This window comes from Coloeus monedula, assembly GCF_965178545.1.
Source record: "Coloeus monedula genome assembly, chromosome: 24".
NCBI classification, from domain to species: Eukaryota; Metazoa; Chordata; class Aves; order Passeriformes; family Corvidae; genus Coloeus; species Coloeus monedula.
In genome coordinates, this window is record NC_138804.1 from 337868 (window position 1) to 350743 (window position 12876).

General features: G+C 57.6%; 2 protein-coding genes across 3 annotated transcripts in view; one reads left to right on the forward strand and one right to left on the reverse strand.

Moving 5' to 3' along the window:
* WASF2 (WASP family member 2) overlaps positions 1-4711 on the forward strand; it is a 32123-nt gene extending 27412 nt beyond the window's left edge. For both annotated transcript variants that reach the window (XM_082296600.1, XM_082296601.1), the window contains exon 9: positions 415-4711. In XM_082296600.1, coding sequence (XP_082152726.1) covers positions 415-572 — 158 coding nt within the window. In that variant the 3' untranslated portion in view covers positions 573-4711. The remainder of the gene's footprint in view (positions 1-414) is intronic.
* A 6245-nt stretch (positions 4712-10956) lies between these two features.
* On the reverse strand, positions 10957-11943 carry GPR3 (G protein-coupled receptor 3; the record flags this gene model as incomplete). The annotated part of the gene is made up of 1 exon (XM_082296778.1): positions 10957-11943. The coding sequence occupies one exon, from the start codon at positions 11941-11943 to the stop codon at positions 10957-10959; it is 987 nt and encodes a 328-aa protein (XP_082152904.1).
* Between the last annotated feature and the right edge of the window lie 933 nt (positions 11944-12876).

The window sequence follows — 12876 nt, forward strand, 5'->3', positions numbered from 1 at the left end:
TTCCACACCAGCATTCTCCTTTGCCTCTGGAAAACTCTTGGGAACTGTCTCCTGGAAGGAGTGTGACTGCCTTGCTGCTCAGGGCTTGTCCCTTGTGGTCCCTCCTTGTCTGCCCACCCTCATGAGCACCTTGCTGGGTTTTATGCTTCCCCCAACACCTTTGGAGATGGCAGTGCCAGAACTGGAGTGATCCAGGTTTGTTGGGGAATTTACAGCAGTGGGGTTACCCCTCAGAGGGGCACAGAAGGGATTTGCTTCCCATTCCACCTCCCCACCCAGCCTGTCCTGGCTGTCACCATCAGTGTTACCCCAGCACTCCCAGCTTGCCTCGCTCAGAGCACTGTGACAAAGGGAGATTTCAGCGTGACCGAGACCTTAGCATGATGATCCCCTCCATTCCCTCCTTCCCAACAGGCTTCCAGCTGCGCAAGGTGGAGGAGCAGCGGGAGCAGGAGAAGCGGGATGTTGTAGGGAACGACGTGGCCACGATCCTGTCGCGCCGCATCGCGGTGGAATACAGCGACTCCGAAGACGACTCCTCCGAGTTCGATGAGGATGAGTGGTCGGATTAGCCAAGCTCCCATCCCCTCCTTCCCTTCTCTCCTGGGTTCACTTCTTACAGAATCAGGTGGCCAAACCTTGCACCACATCCTTTCCATCCAGTAACCAAAGATGTGCCAAGGGTTTTCAGACAACCAGCAGCATATCTCCCCTCTCCCTCCCCCTCCAGCTCTGGCAGGACTTTGTGCTCTGCCTTTCCAAAAGGTCTCCTCACGGACACTGAGGATGCGGCGTTGGGATTTAGCTGGAGGGGGTGTAACGGTTGTTTATTTAAAAGAGAGCTAAACCTCCCGATTTTTGATGCCACCAGGCAGAGCACATATAAACCCTCCATCCTGAGGGATTTTTAAAGTAAAGATGGATGATCCTGTTGCGGCCGCATGGCCTTTCGGATGAAGGACATTTTCAGCTGGTTTTCTCAGTGCAACAGCAGACAGTTGATCTGATGGCTCTTCCTTGCCAGTGAATACTGGTAGTGCTGCAAGAAAATGGGCTTTAAATGTCAGTTCTCTGCTGCATCCCACTGTCACATAATCAGGGTTTTGGCAATGGTGCACAATTCTTTCCCCTCTGACCCCTAAGTATTAATTCCAGATCACCCTGTGTGGGGTGCACTTCCCTGCTCCGAGGCTGCTGAGTGCCTTGGGTGCAATGTAAGGAGGGACTTTTTTTATTTTAGAAGCTGCCTTTACCTTCCTCAAATCTCCTGGACTGCTTTGCCAAGAGGAGACTTGCACAGAGGGATGTAAAACCAGGGCAGGATGCTTGCTCAGCTTCCCACTCCTGGGAAAGCAGAGCTACTGCCCCACTGAGACACATCTGTGGTCAGCTCCGAGCAGTGGCCAGACCTCACCAGGCTGATTTTCTCCAATTCATGCTGAGGTTGTGTTTTAAAATTCCCAATTCAGTGCCTAAGACAGGGAGATGGGGTGGGGAGGGGTTCTCTGAACACCAGGCACTGTGGTGGTCTTTGGCCTGGCCAGGGCAGTTTGAGAGGTGCTTTTTATAGCGGGGTGACCGTACTTTTAACACAGGGACTTAAATGCTGGTATTGCCTTTGCTTCTTCTCCCTTCCCCCTAGGGAGGGGAGTTTGTGTGCCTAAAAACGTCATGTGTGTGAGCTGAGTTGCCCATCAGTTACATCAGACCTAACTTACCCTAATTTTGTTATTATAATTCATTAGTTAATTTTAAGAGAACGTTTCTTCTCCTCACTAACCCTGTGAATTAATTCCCAGGCTGCTCACTATAGATCCAGTACTGGCAGGGGAAAATAGGGAATTTGAACTAGCTGACCTCGGTTTTATTGCTGTTTTATGTTACCTTACATAGAATATGAGCATATCTTGGAAATCTAACCCAGATACCCCTGATGTGTATTTTAATTTGGACGTGACTCAGTAAGGGTCATGCAAAAAGCAATTCCAAAGCCTTTTTGAGGTTATGGGTCCAGCTGTTGTGGGATGTGTGTCCCACTAAGACCAACTCTCCCATCTTTTTGCCTTTTCTTGAAGTATTTCACCAGCCTGTGCCTGTCTCTCTTCCCTGCCTCGCCTCCTTTAATGATGTTGCTGATACCTGGAATGCTGGGCCCTGCCCGAGGCTTGCTGGAAATCCTGCTTGGGAGTTGATTGATGGCTTCAGCTTGTGCCATCGAGTTCTTACTGATTCCTTGTGTGTGTGTGCGTGCATTTTAATCTCGGCTGGGGCAGAGATGGCCTGGAGGATGGGCTTGGGGTGCGGATCAGGCTGGGACCCAGTGAGACCCCAGAGATTCCCTGGATGGCTGCGCCATCAGGCTTTGTCTGCAGGCAGGCTGCAGAGGGCATAGGCAGCAGGGCATCCCAGTGGGCTGGGAACATCTGAGCAGCACTAGTTCCAGGTTCTGGAAGAGGGAACAAACCTCTGGAGTGCAGGTGAGCCATGGTGCAGTGGAGAGATTGGGAAATGCAAAGGGATGGTTGCTGCAAGCTGGGTGAGGGGATGAGAGAGGCACTGCCTCGTTCTGCTGCTCTTTCTGAGAGCATCCTCCTCCAGCTGCTCCCAGAGACAAGTTCCCAGGAACAACGGGCCCTGAGCTAACCCGGGCTGACAGCAGGATCACACAGGGAAGCGAGGAGCCCGCAAATGCCAAACCTGGCTAAATTTGAGATTGCCTTAACTAGACTTAGCCCTTGTTGGGAAAGGGGAGCGAGTCTTCCTGTCGCCTGAAATACGGAAAAGTGCCATATTCCCTGAGCTCCGGTGGATGGTGTGTCAGGCAGGGCCGTGCTGGGGACAGTCCCTCACACTGTGTCTGTTGCACAAGGACGCTGCTGTGTGGGCACGGCCGCGGGCAGAGGCGGCTCCTCCGGCTCCTCCGGCTCCTCCGGCCTCCTGGCAGCGGGAGGGACGCTGCCTTGTCCCTGCAAGCCTGCTGGAAACACCCTCTGCTCCCAAATCCCATCCCAGGGCAGGAATCAAAACTGCAGGATCCTAGACAGAAGGGTTGTGGACAGGTAGGGAAGGTTGGTTGTTGGAGTGTTTTTTAAATCTTTGAGTCGGGCTTTTTTTTTTTTCTTTCTTATTTTTTTTCTCAAATCTTTGGTTGCCAAGCAGGCTTAGCCTGTGCGGGGATCCCTGAGAAACAACTGCTCTAGAGGGACCATCTCTGAGTATCGTTGCAAAATCGCAAAGCTCTGGGCCACCAAGTGAGCTCAATGTTTTTGAAAGCAGTAGGGGAGGAGGAGAGGTGCCAAAACCAACCTTTGCAAGAGGGAGCAGCTGTGCTGGAAGTGCAGGGCTGCCCTACCACCTCTGTCCTCGTGTCGTGGGCTCTTACTCCTTCCTCCCCTCTTCCCACATGAGGCTGGGGCGAACCTCGAGCGTTTCCCGAAGCCCAGGGCACGAGCTGGTGCTCCCTACGAGCAGCCTCCCGCTCTCATTGCAGCCATTCCGCCCATCCTGGGAGCCGCTGGCTCGGGGCTGCAAGTCCGGGCAGGCACGGCCGCCTTCCCTTCCCTGGTTAAACATTCTCGCGGTGTCCTCGCCCGCGGTGCTTGGCTGCTGCTCCCGGCAGCCTCTCCCCCGCCGCCCCCCTTCCCCTCGCTGGGAAAGCCTCATCCCGGCTCCCCGGGCTCAGCCCGGAGCCGCCGCCGCAGCCGGTGACCTTCACTGCTTCTCCTCTCCTTATCAGAGCCAGAGCCAGGGAAGGGGCTCGCGGAGGTCCCAGATGGCTGAGGAATCGTGCAGAGTGTCATTTCAGGGAAAGGATAGATTGGATTTTTTTTTTTTTCTCCCCACAACGTGAACTTATTTAACGTATTTCTTTTAGAAGTCCCTGCCCTGGAGGGGCTCTGGGAGGGAGCTGCCTGGCAGGGCAGATGCAGCTGCCCCGGGTCAGGTTTCACTGCTGTTGGATTTCGGGGGTGCTTTCTTCTCTTCCTTTTTAAACAAAGCCTTGAAGTGGAAGTGGATCCGATGTTTTTATTACTGTATTAACATTCATTTTAATTCATTTCAGAAACTAACCCATTTTTCTTCCTGATTAGAATGTCATAGAATTAGACGAGCTGTAACCCCTCCTGAAGTGCCTTATTTTCCTACACGATATAAATATATTTATAAGAGTAATTATTCCATTTGTATCTTAGGGGTTTATTGCTGAGCAGGAGATAAGGTGGGAGAGGAGGGATGGGAAGTGCCCTCCACGGACCCAGCCAGGCTGGAGGTTGGAAGGGTGACATTTGATGGATACTCTCAGGGTGCAGGGGGTTCCTCACTTCAGACCAAAGGAGTTTCAGCAGTGAAACTCTACTTACAAAGAAGAAAAAAAAGAAAAAAAAACCCCAACTTGTGAGCAAAATACTGTAGATTTGTCGGGTTTTTTTTTTACCCCTGCAAAATAAACACTGATGGCCGGACTCTGCGGGGAGGCAGTGGGTGTGGGGGATCAGAGCCCGCCCCTGGTCCATACGTGCACATCCCAGTGCAGACTCCCTGCCTTCTGTATTCCCATGTAATGTCTGTGCTTTTCCCTCTCAGTTGCTGTATAAGCCAGATTTCCTGCTGCTTTGTTTCGTTGTTTTTAGTAATCAGCTCAGTAACCCCTGGATGAAGATCCCAACTGCAAATATTTTGTAATGTACATGTATAAAAAAAATAATAATAATTTTTTTGATTCTTTTTTAAAACTCGATAAAACCTTTCTATCCAGTCGGTGCCTGTGTGTGTTACTGTGGGGGTGTGAGCCTGGGCCTGGCACAGGGGCTGCAGGGGCTTGGTGTGTGACTTGGAATCATGAAAAGGTTTGGGCTGGAAGGGACCTTAAAGCTCATCTCATTCCATGGGCAGGGACACCTTCCTCTCTCCCAGGGTGCTCCAAGCCCCGTCCAACCTGGCCGTGAGCACTTCCAGGGATCCAGGGGCAGCCCCAGCTTCTCTGGGCAAACCTGGCTCGTTCCTGGGAGCATGGGAGGTGCTGGGCCGCCGGAGCCAGTCGTGCCTGTCCTTGTGTCCTCAGTGCAGCTACCAGGGTGTCCCTTGGGAAGCCCAGTGTCCAGGGAGGTGCCAGCTGTGTCCTGCCCAGGCGGAGGCCGAGGAAAGCTGGCGCATCCCGAGCTGTCTGGCAAACACCATCGGCACAGACACCTTTCCCGTGCCGAGGTGGACTGAGCGCTATTAACAGTGGGAATTTGAGGGTCACAGCACCAAGGAAGCCCCATCCAGGAGCAGCCTCCAGCCTCCCCCCAGCACTCCCTGCCATGGGAAATGAGCCATAGAGCAGAGCTGCTGCAGCTGGGCTGGGAAGGGGCTGCAGCAGCTTTTTGCCTCCATTTTGCAGCTCCAGGTCCCTCGTGCAGTGAATGTGCCTGGCAGTGGTGGCTGCTGGCCCCGAGCTCAGGTGCCTCGTCTGGCCTTGCTCCGTGGGGCTCTGTTTTCTTGCTGGTTGGTGAAGAGCAACAAAAGGCTCTGTCCCTGCTGCTCCTCATCCCTGCTTTTACCGCGGGCTTTGCTCTGCCAAATTCCCTTGGCTTTAGGAGACACCGGTGCCTCGCTCAGCAACGCTGTGCCTTTCTTGGCTGACAATGGTCGCTGGCTGCAAAACCTCATTAGATTAATTGGCCTTGCCAGCTCCTGAACAAGCAAGGCCTTTAGTCATGCTGGGGCACAGAGGGCAGGGGAAGGAGGGAGCTCTGGGGCTTCCACACTCCCTTGAGCTGCATGTCCCAGCTCTTGGCTCCAGCTGGAGCCTGGGAGGAGCAACTGGAGCTCCTGGCTGCCTTTGGATGGGTGCGGCCGTGGCCAGGTGGTCCCTCTGCTTTTTTGGGGTTCAGGACAACACGTAGCCTTGTCCTTTTGGAGTGACAGCCCTTGGAAGACATCTTCAGAGTCTGGGAGGTGTTGGTGAGTTTTGTGCTGGTTTAACCCCCTAAACAATAAGGAGATCTTAGTCCCAGATCTGCCTTCCTGGGTGCCCCGCAGGGCCCTATGCCTCCACCCTCCACAGAGCCGGGGAGCTCCCGGAGGCTGAGGTTAAGCTCGGTGCAGGGAGGAGAAGCCCAGCAGTGATTGATTGTGTGAGCCCCAGCCCCATCCGTGAGCAGCGCTTTCCTGCCACAGCTGGGGCAGTGTCTCCACAGCTCCATATCCTTGGCACACCGACCTTGGCCCCGGCCTTTGATCTCTTTCCGTGCCCGTCTGTCTCTTCCACATGACTCGGCACAGGATCACAGCTGGCCGGGCTGCGGCTTCACAGGAGACCCCATCTCCAAAGACCTATTTAATTTTCTCCTTCAAGGTGGTGTTAGCAACACCCAGAAGATGCTGCCGGCTGCCTTGGACGAGTGGGCTGCGTGTCCTTTCCACCACTGACGTCAGCTTCTCTCCCTTAATTCCCCCTCTGGGACCGCAGCAAGTGCAGGCGCTGCCAGCTCGGATCAGCGTTAACAGCCTGCTCTCCCAGTGTGTGGCAGCGCTCCGCCGTGCCAATGTCACCCCCGACTCGCACTGCTGTCCCTGGCCAAGCAGCCATGGGTGGTGGGAGAGCACTACCCTCTTCCAGCATCCTGGGAAAGGCCCGGTGCCAGCAGAGAGTCCCTGTTCCTCGCACGTAGGTGTGTGCTGAGATGGCAGCTCAGCCCCTCAGAAATGGCTGACTCCTCTCTCGCTCTCTTGCTGCCTGGTGGGTTTTTTTCTCTCCTCCTCCCTGCCTTTGCTGTTGCCTACGCGGTTGTGTGGGGAAGGCAATCGGCTCCCGTGCTGCGGATGGCTTTATCTGTAACTCTTCCATCTGCTCACAGCAGCTCACAAATAACCACGGGGTGCCAGAGGAATTATGTTATTTGGAGCTCAAGTTTCTGCAGTCTGGCAGGGCAGCAGCTCTGCGCCGGGCTCAGCCGCTCTGCAAAGGCCAGCGCCAGCATGGCCAGGGCTTAAGGCAGGAGCTGGGGATGTGGCCAGGGCCGAATTACTCTCCCCATCCAGTTAGACAAAGCGCCAGCCCCGAGCCAGCATGGAAGCCTGGTCCTCTGGGAGCTTCCTGTGGAGAGCAGAGGGTCCTGCTGGCCCCGGGTCCCTGCACAGCCGTGGGCTCATGGCAGGAAGCCGCCTCCTGCATCACGTGTGGCAACAGGGATAAAATGAGCAGCTGCTGACCCTCTCTCCCTGCACTTCGCTGTTTCCCACCAAGCACAGCCCTCTCGGACAGACTTCCCTCCCTGGGAAGCACCATCCGATGCCTGCAGAGCCATGGCTGTGGTGGTGGCCGAGGATGATGCTCGAGGCCGAGCTGTGCTGGGAAATGCCTCCTGCTGCCTCCGGCATTTGGTAAAACACTTACAGCAGGGCCGTGTTTTCTTCATTTCCTGCCTGCTCCTGCTTCCAAGGAAACAAAATCCCCCAAGCCAGGGCTGAGGTTTCTCATTTAAATGTAACCCAGGCCCATAACTGGAGCTGCCAGCCCTCCCCATGGCCCAGCGGCCCCAGGGTGGTGCAGGGGCTATGTCAGGACTCACGGTCCCATCATGGGCACTCCAGTAAGGCACTGAGAGCAGAGACCCATCCCTGGGATGGGGTGTGGGGAAGGGCAGCTCTTGGCTGTGCCCCAGGCAGGGCACTTGGGCTTCAGGGTGCCAGGGGGAGGGTTTGGGTAGAAGCAACCTCCTTCCCTCATCCCATCTGGCAAAACCCTGGTGGTTTTGGCACCAGGGCTGTAGCAGGGGCTCCAGAGCGGGTGGTTTGGGACCAGCCCTGGCTCTGCTGTGCGTGCTGCCAGCTCTCTCACCTGCATGGTGGCCAAGGGCAAGTGCTTGGAGCCATATCTTGGCCCCGCTGCTGCCAGCAGGGCCAGGGCTGCCCACACTGGAGAAGGGGAGCAAACCCAACCCGCCCCCCCTGCCTGCGCTGGAGCGCGGGCAGGGCTTGGAGGCAAGAGCTGCCTGTGCTTGCGGCATCTGCTGAGAGCCTGGGAAGGGCTGGCCCTGCCAGATGTGCGAGCACAGCTGGGGTGAGGCCGTGCCCACGTCTCTTAGCTCATATTTTAACCCCAAAGTTGGGCTGTTGGTCCCCGTGAGCCTCTCCTGCACATCCCTGGCGTGGGGGTGGCTGCTCAGCACTCTGGCACCTTCTTGGATGGATTTGACTCTTTTTTATAGCTTCACTTTTTGCATCTTTCTCCACCAAAAAAGGGAGCAGGCTGCTGTATCTCCCCGCCTGGTGCCTCCTGCTCCATCATCCCCCAAAGGCCTGGAGCAGCCGGGAATGTCTCTGGAGTCGCTGGAGTGCTGGGAGAGCAACCAGCCCTGGCAGGATCAGGGTTGTGGCTTCCTCCAGCCCATAAGCTTCCCTCATCCATCCTGGCAGCAGGGAACTGGACACAGGTAGGAGCCAAAGGGTGCATTTCCCACCCGGGAAGGGGGCACACGGAGCAGCCACACGCTGGGCAGCGGCCACTGTGGTGGCAGCAGGGGACGGGGCTGTGAGGGTGACATTCTTGGGGTGGTGGGGACAAGGATTCAGTGAGGGCTCAGCTCCCACAGCTCCCAAATTGCTGGTCTTGGGGAAATGCCTTGGCCTGAGTTGTGATGGCTTTTGATGCCACGCTGTCACTGTGGGTCGCCGCAGCTCCTGAGCCCTCTGCACCCCCCGATCAATCGGAAGCTCCGGCACAGCCCTGCCAGGAGCTGGGAAGGGGGGGCTGCAGCCCTGTGCCCACCCCCACCGCCAGCCGTGGTGGGTGGGAGCCTGAGGAGGGGTTCCAGCAAACCTGAACGGTGCTGCCTTTGTGCCCTGCACACCCTGGTGTGTCACTCTGTCCCCAGGGGAAGTGACAGGGACCCCAGGGAGTGGGAGGAACTGGAGGGGCTTGCACACCGTGAAGCTCCCTCTGAAGACATCAGCAGGGGAGGCACGAGGGAGAGAAAAGCTGTTTCAGCTGCCATGTGATGTTGACATAAGAATCACCAGGTAAAAACTGCCCCTGAATACAGCAGAGCTGGGAATTACGGGATTTTTCACTGCTGGGGGACGTAGGCTCGGGAATGATCTCCTGGCTGAGGGTGCTCCGCTGAGCCCTGGGGTGCAATGAACACCTCCAACCTCTGGCTTAACCTCAGCAGGGACAAGGGGAGCCCAAAAGTCCCCATCCCCGGCGCCGAGCCCAGACCTGGGAGAGCAGGAGACAATCTGTGGGTCCTTCAGCCCCCCCAGCCCCATCTCCCCTCATCACTCGCTAACGCAGCCCCTTGCCAGCGCTCAGCCGGGGGAAATCTTCATTTCCTCTGCAATAAACAGCCCCAGCCCCCGGGGCTGCCACCAGGTCCCCGAGCCCAAGGTGAAGCGGAGCCCCGGGGGCCGCGCACATCCCCCTGCACCGAGCCCCGGGCTCTGCCACATCCCGGCGCGTCTGCGGATGCACAAATGCCTGTGAGAAACCTGCTGCTCCCTGACCAGGGCGGGCAGGGGCACGGGGGGCTCTGGGGGCGCAGAGGCTGCTACCGGAGGGTCTGAGCTGCCCTAATTAGCTCTGCCATCATTAAGCCCGCCTTCCGTGCGACCAGCAGGCAGCTGGGGCAGCAGGGATGGGTGTCCCAGATCCTGTGTGAGCGGCGACTTTCGCAGCATGGGAATCGAGAGGGGCTTGGGGGCAGAGATGGGGCAGAGATACCATTCCTGCTGGATGGAGGGCCCAGGTCGCAACCCCTCGGATGGACGCCCACCGTGGGAATGAGTCCTCGCCATCCCTGGGTGGGGGAACGTGTCAGATGTCACCAGGAGAGCTGGATGCAGCCCCTGTGCCTGCTGGGGCTGTGAGGATGAGGATGGTCAGGGGCCTCGGTGCTGCTCCCCCCGGGCCAGCTCCCGCTAACAGGATGTGATGGGTGGGGGAAGCACTGTCACTCGGCATCTCTTATCCGGGAGCAGGGAAACGGAGCAGGGGGACGGCCCTGATGGGACTCGGGGACCGCAGCCTTCTCTGCCCCCTCGGGAAACAACATCCCACCCCCTCCCCAGCATCAGACAGCCGCACCTCGTACCACAAATTAATTTATTCCCCTACCAGAGTTGTAAACAAGAAGCAGCCCCCCCACCCTGACCCACCGAGAGGTCCCCATCCAGAGGGGTCCCTGTCCTGAGGGATGCCCAGCCCAGGGGATCCCCATCCCCAGGGTCCCCTTCACAAGGGGCCTTTCACATCCATCTCCTCAGCCCAGAAACATGCAAATCCAATCCCAGTGCAAAGAAAGGCTTTGGTGGGGGGAGCCCTGGGTGCCGTGAGGGGGGGTGGCAGCACACTGAGGACCCCAAAACTTGTGGGTTTGGGGGTGCAGAGCCTCCGGCAGCCCTCCCTCCTGAAGGCAGCGAGCACTAGAGGGCAGCAGGGCCCAGTGCTGGGTGGTGGGAGGGAGGCACAGAAATCAAATAATAATTTTAAAAACAATAAATAAATAAATGGATGGACGGCTGGGAGAAGGGGGAGGGGAGGTGAGTCCCTCCTCCTGTGGTAACAAGTCTCTCCTCCCCTTCCCCAAATGTATAAAATATATTTTGACTATCTGAGGTAAATAACGAGGTTGTAAAAAAAGCAAGAGGAGGACAAACGTTCCTGGTGCTGCCCCACCCTTAAAAAAATAAAGCATTGTAAACAGTTTTAAAGAAAATATGAGGATCACCCCCCTCTCTCACGCATAAATATAGATTATATTATGGATAAAAAATACATCTTTCTCTCTATTTAAAAAGTGGAAAAATAGAGGAAAAGAAGGGGTTGTGCCCAAAAAGGATGAGGCTGGGAAGAGCTGCTTGATTCCAAGAGCTCCTGCAATGTGCCTCTGGGAATGAGAAGGGGGAATCAAAGCAAATCCCCCGACTGCAATCGGTAAGTGAAAGATGGGGGGGGGGGGGGGGGGGGGCACATCAGACGTCACTGGGGGAGCGGGAGCGGAAAGGCAGCGTGGAGGAGAAGCACCCGCAGCACACGGCCCACAGCACTTTCTGGATCTCCTGGTTCCTGAAGGCGTAGATGATGGGGTTGAGCATGGAGTTGTAGGTGGCGGGGAGCAGCGTGACGTAGGTGTAGAGGGCCGGGTAGCTGTAGTCCCCCAGCAGCCCGTACACGGCAAAGGGCAGCCAGCAGGATGCGAAGGTGCCCAGGATGACAGCCAGGGTGGCGATGCCCTTGCGGGTGGTGACGTAGTGGGCGCTGGCCAGGAGGTGCCTCTGGACGGCGATCTGGTGGGCGTGCCGGCACACGATCCTACAGATCTGCACGTACAGCTGGAGCATCACCGCAAACACCGCGAAGAAGGAGACGGAGAGGATGACGAGGTGGCTCTTGGTCAGTGGTCTGACGATGCTGCAGGCGGAGGGCTCCTTCAGGCAGTTCCAGCCCATGACGGGCAGCAGCCCGTAGCAGATGGAGGCTCCCCAGGTGAGGATCAACATGATGTAAGTCCTGGTGACCGTCCTCTCTGAGTAGTAGGTCAGGGCATTGTAGAGGGACAGGTAGCGGTCAATGGTGATGGTCAGCAGGCTGCTGACGCTGGCCGTGAAGGAGGTGACCAGGAGCCCCACGGTGAGCAGGCTGACCGCTTCTGATGGGATGAAGTACACAAAGGCAAAGTGCAGGATCAACCCCAGACCCGCCAGGAGGTCGGCTGTGGCCAAGCTGCCGATCAGGAGGAACATTGGGGCACGGAAAGTCGGGGTGTAGAAGATGACCACCACCACAACGGCGTTCTCGCAGGAGATGATGGTCCCCGAGATGGAGAGGACAACGTCCCACGGGTTCAAGGCGAGGGGCTGCACCACAGACTCCAGATCCAAGGAGCTGCCACTGCCATTCCTGGCTGAGAACCAGCCTTGCTGGCCTTCGCTGGAGTTGGGGGGCTCTTTCTCCATCATGATGGCGGAGGATGACCTGCAAGAGCAGCCCCCTCAGTGCCCGCTGTCCACGAGCTGCCCCTGTGCCACCCAGATGGGACTGCACTGCCTCCCCCCAAAAGTTGTCTTCAAGAGGGTGGGCAGAGCAGTGTGTATTGAGGGGGTGCTCGCTGTTTACTCTAAGGGGATTTTTCTGGATGAGATGGTTCAGTTTTAAAATAAATAGGTGAATAAAGGGGAGGGAACACACACACACACTCAACACCCCTGCTCCTGCCTGCCTTAGCTGCTGGGGGTTGGGCACTGCATGATTTTGATGGATAAATCCAGGAGAGCAGGACTGCCAGGGGAAAACACCCTCCCCCGCGAGGACTTCGGGGCCAAACTGAGGGGATCCCAGGCAGCAGGTAAAGGCGGTGACCCTGCCCCCCCGATCAGCACCCCAGCGGGAACGGACACCCTCCCATCCCCACCATGGCATCCCTTCTTACCGTGGGGGTCTACCCCTCCCCGGGCGGGCAACAAAGCCCCTGGACGGGCTTTGGGGGGCACGGCCGCCCCTCGCCACCCTCCCCATAGCGCGGCGCTCTGCCGGAGCGGGGTCCCCCCTCCGCCGGTGCCCCCCCCCCGGTGCCGGGCACTCACCTGCCGGGATGCTGGGCCCGGGCTGCGCTGGGCTGCCCGGCTGGGGCCCCGCTGCCATGGGCGCCGCCGAGTTATAGTGACCGAGCGGGGCCGGGGGGGCCCGGGGGGCTCGGGGGTGACTCACGGCCCCCCCAGCCCCGCTCGCCCCGCTGTGACGTCAATGGCGCGCCGGAGCCAATCAGCGCCCGGGCGGGCAGCGCGGGAGCGCGCGCGCCGCATAGTAATCGCAGCTCATTCATAAAAAACAGCCCCCCCACGCCCCGGCCCACGCCCGCTGCACGCCCCCCCCCGAAACTCCCGCGGCACCCG